General features: G+C 41.4%; 1 protein-coding gene across 3 annotated transcripts in view; it reads right to left on the minus strand.

The window, feature by feature from the left end:
* Nucleotides 1-5285: 5285 nt before the first annotated feature.
* LOC137060466 (endothelial cell-specific chemotaxis regulator-like) overlaps nt 5286-20475 on the minus strand; it is a 78622-nt gene continuing 63432 nt past the window's right edge. Inside the window, exons 6-10 of one of the 3 annotated variants that reach the window (XM_067432457.1) lie at nt 12833-12949; nt 12516-12614; nt 12410-12434; nt 11987-12081; nt 5286-5809 (exon numbers count right to left, since the gene is read on the minus strand). In XM_067432457.1, the coding sequence (XP_067288558.1) occupies nt 5796-5809; nt 11987-12081; nt 12410-12434; nt 12516-12614; nt 12833-12949 (350 nt within the window). In that variant the 3' untranslated portion in view covers nt 5286-5795. Of the gene's footprint in view, nt 5810-11986; nt 12082-12407; nt 12435-12515; nt 12615-12832; nt 12950-20475 lie in introns of all 3 variants that reach the window. The other 2 variants (XM_067432458.1, XM_067432459.1) reach the window with 2 other exon arrangements.

Here is a 20475-nt window from a genome sequence, read left to right on the forward strand (position 1 = left end):
CTCTCCTTTAAACAAGCCTTTTCAAATCGAAGGTGTGAAAAAACATCGCTGCAACAGACCCTTTAATTTTCATGACCCTTTAAAAACACTTTTCTTTTATTGGTCGGATGAAATATGCACATTTTGGAGATTTTGGGTTTTCATGAGCTGTATGCCAAAATCATCAGTATTAAAACAATAAAAGACCTGAAATATTTCAGTTGGTGTGCAGTGAATCTAAAATATATGAAAGTTAAATTTGTATCATTACATTATGGAAAATAATGAACTTTTATCACATATGCAAATTTTTTGAGAAGGACCTGTAATTGAATTTGAAATTTCTAATTTTTTTTAGATCTATTAAAAAGATCATAAAACTTAAATAAATAAATAGAAAAAAGCACCTAATATGGAGGGGATGTCTCTCTCACTTTGGCCTGTCAATTCAGAAGACAAACCAATGGGCCGCTGTTGCTGCATGACATGTCAGTGGCACAAAAATAAAATAAAATAAAAACCTATCGGCCCCAAAGTACGGGAAAATGACCGGTATGCCAGATTACCAGTCCAACCCTGATTGTGCCCGATTTTAGCCCCAATTTTGACTCGCAGACAGGTTTTGTGAAATTGCAGACAAACGCCTGAGATCATCAAATCGGGGCTCATGCACGCAAGTGACAATCACGCAGTGCGAATGATCAAAGACGCGTTCAGAGAGAATCGCCGACGAGTCACAGACGCCTGTGAGATATTTGGCATGCTAAATATCTGGACCTGTAGGCGATTCAAGCTGTGTGAAATGAGTTCTGACTGAAAATCACATCTGCAATTACCAACAGCCAATGAGAGAATGAGATACAGGGCAGCGAGAGGTTCAGGGAGGAGTTATAGACAGATTATCAGTATTTTAATAGATACATTTACAATTTTATCAAACAGAAACAAATTACAAACATTTGCACATCCAGCCGCAGCAGCACATTGCAAAATTATTTATTGAGGCCTACCTCAAACTTTTTTTGCAGAACACAATCCTTGCTCCCTCTGCCTCTCCAACAATTTCCTCCGCAATATACTTTTTTCTTTTTCTCCACAAATCAGCACACAGAAAAATTGGAGCAAACTTTTTGCAGTTTATTATTTTTTAATAACAATTCCAAATCTTGCGCGAGAACTCACTTGTGATCTCGGTTGTTTACTCGTCACATCGCACGTGTGTTTGGTTGGGAAACGTAGTTTGCACATGAAGAGAGAGATCAGCACTGAAGAGGAGCCAGAGTCAGACTGGGGGAGGCCCACCGGATCCAAGCCTCCAGCTGACACCAAACGAGGAGCGGGTGGCAACCCTCATCGGAACGACGTCTTTAGAATGTATCACAGGTGGTGGAGAAACCGATGACATTCATGGTAAGTAAACTTTAATTTGATAGGCCAATAAAAAAAAGACACGTCCATAGTTAACTAATTTTATTTAAATTTTGTTTCGCAGATGATGGCACTGCAGGCCCCAGCGCCTTCGAGGCATCTCCCCCTCAGCCCATCCAGGAGCCTGAGCCCATCCTTGCACCCCACCCAGAGCCTGAGCAGGTGCAAGCGGGGGAAGCCGAGGCTCGTCCACCAGCCTCTCGTGCGCCATGGCCAAGGGTTGAAGTTGTGTGTGTGCAGGGTTGAAGTTGCGCTCCTGATGCGTCACGCGGTTTGGCACAGGGGTGATCAAAAAGTCCAAAAGGGATAACCCCTGTCACCTAAATGGAAAAAGAGAAGTTATGAAACGAATATATTTTGATAACCATGACCCCCTCAATGCGCCGTATTGCAGCTGTCTGCGCACGCTGCTCTGCTCAAAAATGAAGGCATCGTGGGTGCCTCCAGGCCATCATGCCACAACATTTAATAGGCAGAGTGTGGCATCACAAATAATTTGCACATTGACTGAATTATAATTTTTGCGGTTGATGTATGCGTAATCATTAACCGATGGTGGTTTCAGACGCACATGGGTACAGTCAATTGCACCTATGACATTTGGAATCCCAGCAATCTTATAAAACCCCCTTTTAATCATTGTTTGCTGGGCATTGTCGTATGGGAATTGGATGTAGTGTGGGATGAGAGTCCTGATGGCAGCCAGCACGGATGGCAGAATGCGGCTCATGGTGGGTTGGGATATGCCAGACCTGTCAGCAATCTTCTGTTGAAAGGTTCCAGTGGCCAAGAACCCCAGTGTGGAGAGAACCTGGACTGGAACAGGTAAGGCCCTTGACCGCCAGGTCTCACGTTGGAGGCAGGGCTCCAGGTTATTGCACAGCTCCAGGAGAAGATGCCTTGGAAGACGGAATCTGCTCATCAGCCATTCATTCAGAAGATCTCGCCTATCTTGAAACCCTCTTTCCCTTCTCAAGGGCGCATATGAGTCTTCTAAAAGCGCCAGGTCAGCCATCATTGACAATTGGTATACGGTGGAAATCCAGCTTAAATAGCTGTTTGGATGAGAAATTACCTATCACAATGCATTATTTTACAGCACGTGTTTTCAAACAATTAGCATTTAATTTCATATCCCATCACATGTATTAGGGTGTACAATTAGTGATGATGATGTGATGTGGAGTACCATTCATTCACATTAATAATTGCATGACAATTTGTAAGATTCGTATTATTATTATGATTTTTATTATTAATGACGCGTATTGTTATTTAGAAGAAGAATGTCGTTATTATTTATTTTATTATTATTATTATTATTTAAAAGAAGAAGAATGTCATTTTTATTATTTTGTCAGTCTGAATTATTTTCAGTCCCAGTCCGTGCGCAGCTGCCGGGCCTTACCCAGAAGGGTCAGGTAAAGTGCACAGGCTCGCATCGCAGCTGGAGGAATACAGGCCTACAAATCAAATGCTTGGTATCACACAAATTAAACACCGAAGTCCATGTTGCACAAAAATAAACACTGACGTTTATAATTACTATGTTTTTTTTGTTTTTTGTTTTTACAATGGGTCATAATATAGCATATCTTTGTCAGTGCGTTTTGTGGCATTAGGAATTGTTTTTCTGCGCATTTTAGCACTCAAAACTCAAAACGTGCGTACACCACCTCCTGAGCTGGCGTAGGATTTGAGCGTGCCGTACGCCAACATCCATATTGATAAATCTCAAAGTCACTGTTGGTTTGGGTGTACGCAAGGTGTACGCTGGAAATTTGGTGTACACACTTTTGATAAATGAGGGCCAGTGTGTGCAGAGTGTAGTGATTTGTAGTGATAGCAGAGCAGGTGGAGGAAAGTCTAGAGAGGTGAAGGTTTGCTCTGGAGAGAAGAGGAATGAAGGTTAGTCGCAGCACGACAGAATACGTGTGTGAATGAGAGAGAACCAAGTGGAACAGTGAGGTTACAGGGAGAAGAGGTAAAGAAGGTGCAGGATTTTAAGTACTTAGGGTCAACAGTCCAGAGCAATGGGGAGTGTTGAAAAGTGGTAAAGAAGCATGTGCAGGCAGGTTGGAATGGGTGGAGAAAAGTGTCAGGTCTGTTGTGTGATAAAAGAGTACCAACAAGAATGAAAGGAAAGGTGTACAGGACAGTAGTGAGACCAGCGATGTTGTATGGTTTGGAGACGTTTGTACTGAGGAAAAGACAGGAGGAAGAGCTAGAGGTAGCAGAGCTGAAGATGTTGAGATTCATCCTTGAGCTGACAAGGATGGATAGGATCAGGAATGAGTACATCAGAGGAACAGCACATGTGAGATGTTTTGGAAACAAAGTTAGAGAGGCCAGGTTGAGATGGTTTGGACATGTTCAGAGGAGAGAGAGTGAATATATTGGTAAAAGGATGCTGTGGTTAGAGCAACCAGGCAGGAGGTCAAGAGGAAGACCAAAGAGGAGGATTATGAATGTAGTGAAGGAGGACATGAAGGTAGTCAGTCTGAGAGAAGAGGATACAGAGGATAGGACTGGATGGAGGCAGATGATTCACTGTGGCGAACCTGAAGGGAACAGCCGAAAGAAGGACCAATTTTCATTTTTATCAAAAGAAAAATTATACGATTACTCATTTTTTCAAACTGAGACTCATTGGCCTTGGTTTATTTTCTGTGAGGAATATATATCAGAACACATTTTCAATGACCATACACTGTACACCCCCCTACACATTTATATTACACATAGGATGTTCAGGTCCACTGGACCTGGGGCTAAGAAAAGTGTGGAAATTGTAGGCCCTGTGTACCTTTACTCGGTCTTCCTCCTGTCAGGGCCTGCTATTAGTGTGTGTATGTTCATGTATAATGTTTATGAGGACACAATGTGTATAATGACATGGGTATTACAACGTAAACATGGTTTATGACGACATCTGTGTCCTCACACTAAAACATACTAAAGGATGATTTTTGAAATTCAAAAAATGCCAAAAGTTTTCTGTGATTGGTAGGTTTGTGGGTAGGGTTAGTGTAGGGGGATATATATTATACAGTTTTTACATTAGAAAAACCATTATGCCTATGGAAAGTAACCATATAACACATATCCGAGTGTGTGTGTGTGTACGTGCATGAGTGTGTGTATGTGCGCGTGCGAGAGAGAGATTGTGTGTAAGTGTGAGAGAGTGCAAGAGTGAGTTTTGTTTCTAAACCTGCCGTTCCCACACTAGGCTGCAATTCTTAAATATGATTTAACAAAGGTAAAGAGAAAATATGAACCATATATGCTGTTTATATTGCTTGTAATTAAAATGAAGTAAACATCTGTTGAGTATTTTAACATACAATTTTTGATTGTGTTGAATTAAAAACCCAAAAATGCAGCGGGTCCACCAGACCCACGAACACTGGCTGAGTAACAAAAATATTAACACCAACACAAGGGTTAATTATTTTAATGATTCCTAAATAATAAGTGTAGTCACAATGCATTAAGAGTGTGGCAGTAGTGAAAATCCAGGTTCTTTAAAAATTGTTGCAGTGTATACAAACGGTAGCTATACAAAAAGAGTATTATTCACTTAAAAAAATCAGCCTATCATTTTCTTATATTGTTGATATAGCACACTCTAAAAAATGCTGGGTTAAAAACAACCCAAGTTGGGTTGAAAATGCACCGACCCAACAATTGAGTTGTTTTAACCCAATGGTTGAGTTGTTTTAACCCAGTGGTTGAGTTGTTTTAACCCAGTGGTTGGGTTAAATGTTGCTTAAGACAACCCAATTGCTGGATAAGAACAACTCAACCATTGGGTTAAAACAACCCAATTGTTGGGTCGGTGCATTTTCAACCCAACTTGGGTTGTTTTTAACCCAGCATTTTTTAGAGTGCATGTATTGAATCACACACACACACAGAACAATCAGTTCTAAAGACCCAACAGCTAGAGTCAATGAACAAATTACACAGACAAAAAAAAAAGATACTTCATTAACTTGCTGAAAATAATAATAATAAAAAAACAATAATACATATGAATGCTAAAACAGGCATTTTGTTCATTATATCACAATGCTAAAATTACAAACTAGTAAATTAATTTTGAATAGAAACACGTGGTAACCACGTTATCTTTACACTGCAGAACAGTTGCAAAGCTGTGGAGAATTAGAGGTTACAGTCTTCAAATAATGGAGAATATCCTAACACAGTATTTCTGTTTGCTGACCTGAAACGCAAACTCCACTCGTCTTAAAGAAATACATATTTGCTGTTTGCGGCAAGCTTTCATCACTCCTTTCCTCTTCATTTGCTCTGTTGTTATTCATTATTCTGAAGTGTGTGAGGATTCATGGCTAATGTCGAGATCTTCTTCGGCAGAACTCCGGTTATCTCGCTGCAGCTGTATTAAATGGTGATAGAGACAATAAAAATATAGAAACAAAAAACCAAGCTGCCCAAATCATTGAATTAAAGGAACAGTGTACATTCTGATAACAAGAATTCTCAGAATAGTTGTAGTATATAATCTAACCAATAGAGGGAGGAATTGCGCCTGAGAAATGCATTGCTTTGAAAACAAAAACAAAAAAACCTTTATTAACTCATTGCAGAGGAGCCTTTCTTTTGAGGTTTATGAGAATAATAATAATAATAATAATAATAATAATAATAATAATAATAATAATAATAATAATAATAATAAAACACTGGGTTGTTGTCAAATTTAATGATAATTAGGCCATTCTTTTGATAAACAGAAATTTTTAATCCGCCCCTCGGATTGAGTCCTGTCAATGGTGAATTTCCAGACCAAACATCTTGATGTGGGTCTGGCTTGTCAGGCTAAGTAAATGTACCTGGAGGTACATATTTCAGGTGTTGGAAAAATGTAGACAGAGTCACGTATTTCCAATGAGCCTGGGTTGTATTTATCTAATGAATGTGTTATTGTTTTTGTTTGGCATAATAGTTTTATATATAAATGCGATAAAATGTATCATTATGTAGTTCAATATACCAAGGTTATTATAGTTTTGATTTTTTAAATTAGTTTTTATTTTATTATCGTTTTCAATTTTGCTACAAATTTCAGTTTAGTTTTAGTTAGTTTTACAAATGGTTTTGCTAGTTTTAGTTTAGTTTTTATTTTGCAAATACATTTCTATTTAGTTTTTATTTATTTAGTTTCAGTTTTAGTTTTAGTAATTATAGTTTAGCAGAGTTACCATAATGAAGTGTAGAGACCAAATCAAGGTTTTTAATTTCAGCAAAGTTTAATGTTTGCACAGATTTAAGTTTAATCTTACTTCCTTAAGTGAAATAACTTAATAAACGAGCATTATTGTTTAAACCCAGGAAGGTCTTACAAAACATGCATAAAGTTGGGTCTTCACCTTTGAGCAAAAAAGCTTGAGTCAAACTATGACCTATACAAACAACGATCTGGAGATTAAAAATGAAATAAATTATATTTTGATATTAAAAATTATATTTAATATTTTTAACATAATACTCAGAGGATCTATCGTAATGAACAAAATAAATGCAACGTAAAATATAAAAGTAAAAATTATAAATTCCAGACAAACTCATTCATAACAAAGATGAAATATTGTTAAACAATTAAAAGCTTATTTTAATTTCTTCAGTAGTACAATGTAGGCTAGCAGCGTAAGACCACAGCTAATGTCATCTAAATACAGCCAACACACACTGGTGTGTGTGTGTGTGTGTGTGTGTGTGTGTGTGTGTGTGTGCGCGTGTGCGTGTGTGTGTTGTGCTATAATTGTAAAGGGGACCAATGTCCTCATTTATCTAGTAAAATATTATGATAACTTTATTATTATTTATAAGCCTTTTTAACTAGTGAGGACCACTCAAATGTCCTCACTAGTTAAAAAGGCTTATAAGTCGGCCAAAACATGTTTTTATTTAAATCTATTGTTTTGCACGTTCTTTGGATGGGTAGGTTTAGGGATAGGGGTTGGGTTAGGGGATATAAAATATCATTAACCTGATATAAAATCAATGGAAGTCTATGCAATGTCCTCACTTATATAGTGAAACAAACGTGTGTGTCCTGGTATTCCCTACTTTGTGGGGAAATGTCTCCACACAGATAATAATATTATTAGTAGTAAATGATTATGATAACACCTTTGAGCCTGTCAATATTATGCAAACATGAAATCTCAAACGCACAGTAGGCTAGTACTTGCTACTAGTTGCTGACTTTTGCGCCTGCGTCTCCCGTCGCGTAAGACACGGCATTCTAAAACAGTGAGCTTAAGTTAAAAGAAGTTCAATGTGCATCTCATTACCTTGTGTTATTTCCCATTTTACTGCCACGGACGCATTGATTCTTTGTGAACTGCCGTTTAGGACTAGCGATGTGTTGACTGTCTGCACGCGTCCGTCACAGGACAGCGGTTAATCTCCTCCTCAGATCACTTCACGCGCAGTAGCGCAATATACAGACACTCCCTCAACCGCCACAGTCAGATTTTCCACCACATTAAATAGGGCTTATTAATAACGAAAACGAATATTTATTTTTGCTAATTATTATTTTATTTCAGTTAGTTTTTTAGTAAGAGTAGTTAGTTTCGTTTAGTTTTAGTTTTTTATTTATTCAGATTTTTTAATTTTATTTCAGTTAACGAAAATGTTTTTTGACCAATAGTTTTAGTCTTAGTTTCAGTTTTCGTTTACGAAAATAACCTTGCAATATACAGCCGTGTTTACCTCATGAAAATGTTAGACAGTGATTTTGTACATAATAGACTAAATGTATTGAATATACGATATACAAAGAAAAAAAAAAGAAAAAAAAGAAAAAAAAGATATATATATAGTTTCTGTGTTTACAAGAAGCACTCAAGCACAACTCGGCCACCATTATGTTAAGCCCCCTGCCCACCGACTCTATACACAATATGATTGGCCCGACCAGAGTTTGCCGTTTACAGCTCAGAAGTGTATTGAGAGTTGCTAGACGACACTCGCGGCAAATTAAATTTGCTGCTGCTAGGGTGCGTCTAGATTTCTGAGCTAACGCTTACCTGCACTGTTTGGGTGAAACGTCCACCGGAGGCGCTAAGTGGTAATATTTTTTCTCCATTCCCAGACTGATATCATGAAATGGCGTATGTATGACACACCAATTCGTATGACATTTTGGCGTGCTATCAATGCGCATAATCGCTTTTTAGCGTGTTTATCAAGGGCCACACATATTCAGACACATTTTGAACGCGTAACTCAAACCCTTCCCTAAAACCCATTTGTGTATTAAAACAGGATATAACAGGCAGATACGACTGCATGCATAATTTATTCAGAAAGTACAAATATCCCAAGTGTTCCGAGGCCAAACAATTGATTTGTGTGAAGAAAATCCATCCACCAGAGTCCTTCCACCAAAGATTAATAATACATTTCAAATATTGCCGCCGGAAGAAACGTCATGTCAGCTTTGATAGCATTGGCTGTCGTGTGTCTTGTGACAAATTGCGTCATTACGTCAGCTTTGATTGTAAAATGGCTTGTGTGTCATGTGACCGATAGCGTAATTCTAAACTTGCCCTGTGTATCATTTGAATTAGAAATATGAATGAACGAGTGCGTGTGTTCTGTTCGCAAAGGAGCGCGATCATAATTTCAACAACTAAAACTTTAAAGCTACACTGTGTGATATTTTCCCCCATCTAGTGGTGAAAAGGTATATGACCATCCAGTGAATAATAGTTTCTGCTCCTCTCAATTTCGATTTCGTTTCAACTCCTACGGTGGCCGATTTAGTCATAGCTTCCAGTTCGACCTCTTCGGTGAGTGTTGCTTCAACTCAAGTGATGAGGTAATTTTTGAAAACTATTATAATTTGCAGTTATTTAATTTACCAAATGATCTATGATCAAATTAATCTATGTAAAATGAATAATAGTTTTACGTTTTCGTTATTTTTAACCAGTTCATTGCTAACATCAGCTATCAGGTTCCCAGACGAATGCAAGCTAATCTTAGTATAGTAACTTTTATCAGTGCTATCGTTATTCTGTATATTGTACAACACCACTAGCGTAAGGCAAACAAATTATAATGCAATTAAAATATTAATCTCATGTTATCCGTCATAGAACACGGATTTATGTTATAAGGTAAACAATACTTTTTCATCATTGACGCGAGGAAAACTATCCTAGACGTCGTTCTAGTGTTATGCACAGCACACCATGATATAATTAGCCAAGCAACAATAAAACTTCCAATATACACAAATAGGCTGAATTAATATTACCTGTCGAGAAGAAAGCAGGCAACGTCGGCGTTCTTTTTAAAATCAATGAGCACATATATTTTTTGAAAGAACTAAGTGATTTTAGCTAAGAATAAACTAAAAAAGTTACACAGTGTAGCTTTAAGATCAACTCTGTTCTTCACATGAAGATATCGTATGACTTCAGAGTCACGTATTTCCAATGAGCCTGGGTTGGATAAACAGGAACAAACCACATTGATGCATTGACATGCTGGACACAATAGCTGTCCATAGTCACAGCTCTCAGTCTGCTTTCTATTCTACAAAACAATTGACAGCATTTCCTTCATGATATTCATGGTTTGAAGGATGCAGTATACATGTAAAATTAAAAAAGCTGTGTGTGTTCATACACAGCAGCATTGTAGGTCTCTAGGGTTATACAGTGTTAGTGATAGTGTTTTGCAGCGGAAGTGCCTATCTTTGATCTCCCCATTATCTTTATTGGGTGGTGGTTAGGGAAAAAGGGTCAGAGGCAGGGGAATGCTGGCATTGTGGAGGTGCGATAAATGGGAGGAAGCACCTTCCATTGCACTGCAGTGTTTCAGCTCTAACTTTCCCAGTAATCCACAATGAGAAAATCCTCGGCTTCCTCTGAGTGTTTGGAGATGAGAAATGCGATGGAATTCCGAGAAGGGAAGGGTGTGGACCGATGAGAGGGAGAAGGGAACAATTTGGGTATGAAAAATAGGATTGGATCTGTGTCTATTGCCTGGGAGAGGCTTTTGAACCAAACAACAAAATCTCACTGCATCCAATCATAGATTGTTTGCCCTACATGGAAAACAAATAGCAACCATGCCATAAACAAGTGAAGAGAGTGTAATAGCTAATATATTTTCAGGCTTTTGATAAAGATTCTTTTATGTCTTAAAGGGACAGTTCACACAAAAATAAAAATTCTGTTATCATTTACTCATATATATATAGTTTTTTTTGTTTTTTTGTTTTGTTTGTTTATTTGACAGGGACCATGTTTAAGTACATTAATCTTACAAGAGAAAAGATGCTTCACAGCAGATTTAGCTACAGCTAATTTCCATCCACAGTCCCTGGGCAGATAAAACAATAAAATATATTCATCTAAACATCAATAATTCACTATCTATTTACAACCACATTTACATTCATTCTTCAGCCTAAACTAACCCTATACATACTGTCAACAATAAACCCTTTAACATTGCTACACTAACCATAAACATAATCAATGCTGACATAATTGATTATCTAATAATACCTTTCTAACATTTTGCGAGAAGTCCCTCAGATAAGAGGATAATTTCAGACTATCTGGAAGATAGTTCCATTCTTTAACAGCTTTGAATGAGAAGGCTGTTTGTGCAAAGACAGAGCTTCTATTAGGTAATCTGCAGTCATTTCGACTTGTGGACCTTGATGTCCTTGTAGTCTGTTCCGAGCAGAGCTGTACAAATCTCCTCAGTGGTGGAGGTGCGCTATTATTAAGAATTTTGAAAATGAACCGTACGCTTGAGTACACAACTAAATTCTCAAAATTTAATATATTTAACCGGTTAAAAATTTGACAATGATGACGTCTCAATGGTTTTTTATCTAATACTTTTACAGCCTGATTATAAAGGGATTTTAAAGGTTTTAATGTTGTTTCACTTGTTTGAGACCAACAAGAGATACAATAATTAACATGAGAAACAATCTTTGCATCCAGATTTATTTTTGCTGCATCATAAGTAAGCATATTTCGAATATGTTTAAAAACTGAGATGTTGTATTTTAAAATATTAGACATTTTTTTTTATATGCTTTTTAAATCCGAATGTTGGTTCCAAAAGGAAACCTTTTAGTGAAATACATTGTCACCGTTTTATTTCCATTAAGTGTAAGCAAAGCAGAGGTGAGCCAATTAGCGATGTTATTCATGACCTTAGTTAATTTGTTAGCCACACTAGTGTATATATTATATATTTTATATATATATGTGTGTGTGTGTGTGTGTGTGTGTGTGTGTGTGTGTGTGTGTGTGTGTGTGTGTGTGTGTGTGTGCGCATGATTTGGAACAACACATAGTTGAGTTTTAAAAATGACATCTTGCAGAACAGAAAAAAATGCCATTTTGCAAGATTCTTAAGAAAGATAGCTGCTGTATTTTACCTAAGATCTGATTCTTTGTGTAGAATTGTATTTGATTGACTTTGTTATTATGAATTTGTTAATAAAAATGCATCCCAATTATAAATAAGACGATCTAAAGTCATATTCCTGTGTTCTCAAACATACCATTGTCCTCTCCAACTGATGTCTTACTGACTCCTAACAGCATAACACCATCTTTGTTACTGTCTGTCCTCTGGAAAGATGCACTTCGTGACCCACAGCAACATGAAAGAAAAACACCATTAAAAATGATAACCTCACATGAGCCATCAAAATATAACAATACATTGTCTTAGGCAATGTATTGTTATTGGGTAAGAGTAATTATAGAATAGAATACATGCATACACTACTACAGTAGGTACAATGTATGACCCACCAACATTATGTGACATTAGTTAACAATGGTATAACTACATTGTTGTCATATGACCTCATTTACAGTTCATGTTTAATAAACAGTGCATGGCATTTTCTATTTTTTAATCCAGGTTTGTGTAAAAAAAATCTCACTTATAAATAAAGAATTAAAACAGATACACTCACTTCTCTGTTCCATTGTCAGCCATTTCTGAAAAGAGTGAAAATATATGATTATCATATAGAGTTACTGACAGAAATTAAGGAAATATTGGATATTAAATTCAGTCACCTGGTCGATGCTGGACTTTTTTACACTTGAATTTCAAGTATATCATTGATGCCACTACAATACACAGAACAGGCAACAAAATCCACAGATATCTTTTTTCTGTGAAGAAAAGATGATAATGACTATATTCACTGAATAATATACTGACCCCACAAGTGCAGCTGTATTATTTACACCGCAGTACACATTTTTGCACACAGGTCTATTGCACAAAGCATTAAAGTAGTCACAGACACAAATACTTTAAATTGTTGTATTTTAATAGCTGCTGTCATTTAGTTTTTTGTATTTTGGATAAGAACGAAAAAAATTCTCACCATCAGGTGCTTTTGCTGATGTTGCAGGGGTGGTTGATGAAGCAGGATGGGTGGGAGAATAAATGTTGTGACTTTGTTTTGTAGTGGGAGAAGTTATTTTTGTCTCTAAAGTTGGGACTACAATACAACATATTAACTATTACTTCATAGTAGAAAAAATAAAAACATAATTCAAACATAATAAATTAGCTTACTGATAGTCAATTTGTTATCAGTATTTGGGTTTTGCCCAATAACGCCTTTCATTGTATTTGTGTAAGAAACAAAGCATTATGTATTGACAGAAAGCAGAATACAAATAAAAAATCTAAAGCATATTTGAGAAATATTGTTGCCTACACATTAGCATCAAATATATAACAGAATGTTCCCAGAGGAAACGGAGATGCCATGTCAGAGTAACAATAAATAGGAATCTCGCTCGCGAGAGCCAATCTACTTCGAGTCTAACTAAACAAGCCAATGCACATTGCCATGCAATGACTGCACTAGGTGCTCATGCCACGCCACGCGGGTATAAGTGAGAAACAGATGACACAAATGTGATTGCATCAGATTATCTTTTTTGCTGAGGAGCCGAGTAGGTAGCGCTCTCTTACCTCCATCCCACGAAGAGAGGGCTCTCCCAAGGGAAAAGCACGGGTTTCCGCAGGAGCAACCGTGGAAAAATAAGTGGGAACCTCGTGGGGTCACTAAAATGGCCCAAGCCAATACCGGTTTTTAAGGATTCAGCAGCAAGAGGCCTGATGCCGGGCACTCCGCCATGCCCGGCACCGAGGGCGGTGAAGGAGTCAGCCAGTTTCATCTCTGGAAAAAGTGAGCGCCTCGGATGAGCGCCTCGGCCACAGGAGCCGGGCCTCTCAGCGCTTCTACCGTTTGAGGTGAGAACGCAGGAGGAGACCGACCGGCTATAGAACCTAGCGTACCTGTTGTGTGTCGCCTAGCCCGCAGCTCTACAGATGTCTGACAGCGAGGCGCCACATGCAAGCGCCCAGGAGGATGCAACACTTCTACTAGGTAAGTCAAGGTGATGGCATCTACTATCCAGTGGGCCATCCTCTGCTTGGAGCCTTTCCCTTCTGCTGGCCTCCGTGACAGACAAAAAGCTAATCTGAGGTCCTGAAGCTTTGGGTTCTGTCCACGTAGATCCACAGAGCATGGACGGGACAGAGCAAAGCTAGGGCTGGGTCTGCCTCCTTCAAAAGGCAGTGCTTGCAGAATCACCACCTGGTCCCTAAAGGGAGAAGTTGGAACCGTGGTCACATAGCCAGGCCGGTGTCTCAATACCACGTGGGCATCACCCGGCCCAAACTCTAGGCACGATTGGTCGACCGAAAATGCCTACAGGTCCCCTACCCTCTTGATGGAGGCCACTGCAGCCAACAGCAAAGTCTTCATGGACAGAATCTTAAGCTCTGCTGACTGCAAGGGCTCAAATGGGGCATTCTGAAGTGCTCGGAGCACCGGAGCAAGATCGGGAGGTCGAGGAGGATTTAACCGTCTCGCCCACCAAAGGAATATGACGACCAGGTCATGCTTCACAACCAACTTGCCCTCTACATGGTCGTGATAGGCGGAAATAGCAGCAATGTAAACTTTGAGGGTGGAGGGCGACAGCCTACGCTCCAACCCTTGCTGCAGGAAGGAAAGCACCGTTGCGGTCGAACATCTACGGGGGTCTTCTCGGTGGGAAGAACACCAATTGACAAACAGGTTCCACTTCAAGGCATAGGCCTGTCTTGTAGACGGTGCTCTAGCCAAAGTGATGGTGTTAACTACTTCTTGGGGTAAGACACCTAGAACCTTCATGTCCCATCCAAGGACCAGACATGAAGTTTCCAGAGGTCTGGACGCGGGTGCCAGAGGGTGCCCTGTCTCTAAGTCAGAAGATCCTTTCTCAGTGGGATCTGCTAAGGAGGGGCTGTCGCGAGGAGCATGAGTTCCGGGAACCAAGTCCGGTGGGGCCAATACAGTGCCACCAGCAGGACCTGCTCCTCATCCTCCCTGACCTTGCAAAGTGTCTGTGCAAGTAGGCTCACTGGGGGAAACGCATATTAGTGCAGGCCCCTGGGCCAGCTATGCTCGAGTGCATCCATACCGAGTGTGCCCTCAGTTAGCGAATAAAACCACCGGCAGTGGGACGTTTCTGGGGAAGCAAACAGGTCGACCTGTGACACCCCGAACTGAATCCAGATCAGCTGGACCACCTGGGGGTGCATCTGCCACTCTCCCGAGAGCGCAGCTTGTGACAGCTTGTCGGCCACCTGGTTGCACACACCAAGGACATGAATGGCCCGAAGCGACCTCAGACACTTCTGATTCCAGAGGAGGAGATGGTGGGCGAATTACGACATGCAATGGGAGCGTAGCCACCTTGACGGTTGATGTATGCAACAGTCACAGTGTTGTCCGTACAGATCAGTACATCTTTGCTCTGTACCCGGCCTTTGAGGCGGCTCAGCGCACGATGTACCACCAGCAACTCGAGGCAATTGATGTACCAGTGCAGGTGCAGGCCTGTCCAAACCCCTGACACTGCATGCCCATTGTACGTGGCACCCCACCCCAAGGCTGAGGCATCCATGAAGACAACAGCATGCCTGGACACCTGTTCAAGAGGCACTCCGGCCCGAAGAAACAAGGGGTCCAACCATGGGCTGAAGGTTTTGCAGTAGGCCGGTGTGAAGCTCACCCGGTGAGTGCTGAGTTGCCACGCCCATCGCAGTGGACAGCTCCATGAAGCCGCTTGGGTGGAGGCTGCTGCTGCAGCGTAGGCAGACGCAGGCGGCCTTGGCGGCGGGGTGGAGGCAGCAGCTGACTGCCACGGTATGATGTGACTGATGGCCTCAGTCTGCTTCTATGCGGCCAAGAACTGCTGGGTGACGTTCTGGACCGCGATGCCGACAAGGCCGGTCTGGGACACAGGGGCATTAAGGAATAGCCCTAGTATGTGGAGTTAGGGCACAGTTGCATAGCAACGGCCCGTTCCACAGGAGGAACCTGCGTGTAACCCCTTGCAGGTCCGCCATCGAGGGTGGTGAGGTAGGAGGACCCACTGGACTGGTTTCGGGCAGTAAAAGCACCATGATCTAGTGAGCTCCTCGCGCACCTCCGTGAAGAAAGGAACCGGGGTGAGGCACTGAGAACCAGCACGGGCCACCCTGAGAAATTAATTGTCCAGCCTCGGCGGTTTGGGACACGGTGGAGGGTTCCACACGAGCCCAACCTTTTTGGTGGCCCGGGAAAGCATGGCCATCATCTCTGGATCGGTGTCGGGCACAGCAGATCTTCCCGTAGGAGCCCACTGCGCCGACACACGTAATCTCCAGAAAATCTGACCCTCCCTCCGATGCACGGGGTGCCCCAAAGGATACGGGTGGTGCGCATCTCGAGGACGGCCCACAGCATTCCAACGGCAGCTCTACTCGCTACGGAGCGTGGGAGGAGTGAGGATTCCCCGTGGGTTGGTTCCCTGGGGGAAGCGAGCTCACCGTCACCCTCAAATCGGCCGCGCAACTACCGGAAGTAACCCTTTGTAGGGGGTTAGATTGCGGCAGTGGCACGGGGACTCCACCTTTTGCAAGGTGAAGTCTCAACTTCAACTCCGAGATGGTCATGTTCCTGCAGTAAGAGCAGGAGACATCCATCAGCGCTACCTTAGCGTGCTGACCGCCCAAATCCGAGATACAGTGATGATGACCATCCCGCGGTGAAAAGTAACCACCGCACCCAGAAAAACACAGATAGAATGTCATCTTTAAAAAGGCACAAGCTCTATCTGTGCTGCTCTTTTAGAAGGATGCTCTCCTTGGTGCTGAAACACGCAGGGGGTGGGGCCGCGGTGACACAGACAGGGAAGTAGTGCAGCCTGTCGTGCGCGCTCTCTCTCACAGGACGCTCTCAACAGCCGTGAGAATGGCTTTTTAGCGCTCTTCACATAGCGCACTGAACCAGCTGTGAAAACAGCCCTTGTGGTTTCTCTTATTGACAACGAAGAGAGATGATCCGAAGAACACACGACCTGCTGCTGTGTCGTCACACCTACACAGATTGAAAAGATCTCTTCCAAAAGGCAGGCTCTTTCTCAGTCGAACTGCAAAGTGAGGAGTGATATCTGGCATAACCCTATACCACTCGGCTCCGAAGCAAAAGGATAATCTGATGCAATCACCTGTGTCTCATTTATTCCGCCGTGGCGTGGCATGAGCACCTGGTGCAATCACTGCATGCCAATGTGCATTGGCTCATTTAGTTAAACTCGAAGTAGATTGGCTCTCACAAGCGGGATTCCTATACGTCAGTACTCCAACGTGGCGCCGAGAGTGACCGAATGAATGAATGGGAAGTATATTTTATCAGAGGTGGAGCTGAAATGGTTAAAAGTTCAGTTAAATGAATAACATGAAGAATCAAATTATACAATAAAGACAATAACCACATTGTAACTTTTGAAGATAAATCTAAATTGATTAATTCCGTAATTTTTTTTTATAAACAAAGGTTTCTCATTTATAAACAAAGGTTTTAACAGTGGTGTACTGCTCCTTTTGCTGAGCAAAGAAACAGTGTCTGGCTACATATTTGCATTTAAACATTTAGAAGACATATGCCTTTACATATTGTCCTCGAAACAGATGCAATAATCTCTGCAAAATTACAGAAAACACACATGTACATCTTAAATTATTTCTCAATAAACAATCAATGGGGATAGCAGTGTCACATTAATAATAATAATAATAATAATAATAATAATAATACATTTTATTTATAATGCACTTTATATTAAACAAAATCTCAAAGTGCTACAGAATTAAAAAAACAAAACAATCAACAACAATAAATAAATAAAACTGAAAAATAAAATAAAATAAAGAAGTAGCAAGTCAATTAAAAGCTCTACTAAAAAGGTGGGTTAAGACCACACTTAAAAGTATCTATAGTCTGTGGAGTCCGCAGGTGGTCAGGGAGAGCATTCCACAGACTGGGGGCTGCAGAGCAGAAGGCCCGATCTCCCATAGTACGGAGATTGGCTGTGGGAGTTTTGAGGCAATACAGCGAAACAGAGCGGAGGTTACGAGTGGCTGTTTGTGTGGTGAGGAGTTCCTTGAGATAGGAGGGAGCATCACCATGGATGCACTGGTGGGTAAGGAGAGAGATCTTGTACTCGATCCTGAACGACACAGGAAGCCAGTGGAGTGATTTTAGAATGGGGGTGATATGGTCGTATTTGCACACCCTCATGAGGATCCTAGCAGCGCTGTTCTGAATACACTGCAGCCTCTGGAGATTTTTGCTAGGGATGCCAATAAGGAGCGCATTGCAGTAGTCCAGCCTGGAGGAGATAAAGGCATGGACAAGCTTCTCCGCATCAGCCAGTGATAGAATGGGACGAAGTTTGGCAATGTTTCTGAGGTGGAAGAAGGAGGTCTTACACAGGTGTTTGATGTGCGCTTCAAAAGTAAGCTTCGATTCCATTCTGACCCCCAGATTGGTGACTGAAGTGGAAAGTGGAATGACCTGATCAGAGAAAGCAATGCTGGTGATAACGGACTTCTGGACCTGAAGTGGAGTGCCGACTAGGATAGCTTCAGTTTTGGAGCTGTTTAGATGCAGAAAGTTTTGCTTCATCCACGCCTCATCCAGGCAAGTGATCAAAGTGGATGGTGTGAGGTCAGCAGAGGGAGATGAACTTGTCCTAAAGTAAAGTTGAGTGTCATCAGCATAGCAGTGAAAAGAAATCCCATGCCGGTTGATGAGACGGCCAAGGGGGAGCATGTAGAGTATGAACAGGGTGGGTCCGAGCACAGAGCCTTGAGGGACACCACAGGTGACATTGTGTAACAGGGATGTAGCTTGTCCTAACGCAACATATTCAGTTCTCCCAGTGAGATAAGAAGAAAACCAGTTGTGGACCGAGTCAGAGAGACCAATGGTGGAATGTAAACGGTGAAGGAGGATGTTATGGTCAACTGTATCGAAAGCTGCAGTTAAGTCCAGGAGGATGAGAAGTGATGGGGAACCAGCATCTGCCGCCATCAAAAGATTGTTTGTGACCCTAACCAAAGCTGTTTCTGTGCTGTGTCCTGAGCAGAAACCAGACTGAAATTTCTCAAAAAGATGGTTATGCTCCAAATGGACCTGAAGCTGTGCAGCAACAACTTTTTCCAGCACCATAGAGAGGTATGGGAGGTTGGAGATGGGCCTGTAGTTGTCATTAACATCTGGGTCTAAAGTAGGTTTTTTTCAGAAGTGGTCTGATGATAGCCGTTTTTAGAGATTAAGGAACATGGCCGGCCTGGAGGGAATTATTAATAATCTTGGTAATAAATGGACTTAAGACACTGAGGTTAGATTTTACCAAGGCTGTAGGAAAAGGATCCAGTGCACAGGTGGATGGTTTTCTGATGATGTCCTCAACCTCGAGCTGTGTGATGATGGAGAAGCAGCAGAGATGTTGGAAGGTCCCTGCCTGTGGATCAACAGATGGGACAGGCAGAGCGGAGGTGCTAGATAGAAGCAAGTGGATGTTGTCTACTTTGTTCCTAAAAAAGGTCATGAACTTCTTGTACCTCTCTTCTGTGGCTTCTGAAAAAGAGTGAGTTTGCGGTTTGAGGATGTGATTTATAGTGGAGAAAAGCTTCTTGGAGTTTCCAGGGTTATTGTTGATGATGCAAGAGTAGAACTGTGACTGAGCAACTCTCAAGGACCTTGCGTAGGCCTTCTGATGATCTCTATAGGCTTGCCTATGAACAGTGAGTCCTGAGAGCTTGAGACGCCTCTCAAGTACGCGCCCAACCGTCTTCATCTTCCGCAGTTCGCTGGTGTACCAGGGTGCTGAGCGCGAGAAGGTGACCATTCTAGTTATGACAGGTGCGTGAAGATCTAGAAGGCTGCTCAGAGACTTGTTGTAGAAGTCAACCGACTCAGAGACTGAGGAGAGATCAACAGAGGAACAATTGCTGAAGGTCTGTAGTTAAAGAGTCTTGGTTAATCTTTTTCAGGTTCCTGAAGCAAATTTGACGGGAATCTTTGGTAAGGGAAGAGGGGCGTGGCAGCTCCAATGAGATGGCCTGGTGGTCAGACACACCCAGATCAAACACCAAGAGGTTTCTAATATGAGGAGAGTTGGAAATGACCAAGTCCAGAGTGTGCCCCCTAGAATGAGTGGGTCCATCCACATGCTGTTGGAGATTGAGGCAGTCCAATAATTGCAGAAACTCAGCTGCCAGGTGGCAGGAGGGGGTATCTACATGAATATTAAAATCTCCTAATATTAAAATGTTGGCAGAAGTAGAGCAGAGTGTTGTGAGAAAGTCATGCATCTCAGAGATAAAAACTGAATTTGTTTTTGGGGGCCGATAAATAAGCAGTATTGTCAAAGAAAAAGGGGGTTTACATTTAAAAGCAAGGTATTCAAATGATGACACTGTGGGCAGAGGGAGAAAAGACAGCTCCAATGATTGTCTATGAATTACAGCTAAGCCACCACCATGACCAGTGTAGCGGGCTTTCTCCAGGTAGCTGTAACCAGGAGGACAGGCATCATTAAGTGCTGCGTAAACTGCAGGCTGATGCCATGTTTCCATTAAGCACATAAGGTCTAAACTCTTATCAATGATGTGGTCTTGGATGAAAGATGA

The sequence above is a fragment of the Pseudorasbora parva genome, chromosome 1 (genome assembly GCF_024679245.1).
Source record: "Pseudorasbora parva isolate DD20220531a chromosome 1, ASM2467924v1, whole genome shotgun sequence".
Classification (NCBI taxonomy): domain Eukaryota; kingdom Metazoa; phylum Chordata; class Actinopteri; order Cypriniformes; family Gobionidae; genus Pseudorasbora; species Pseudorasbora parva.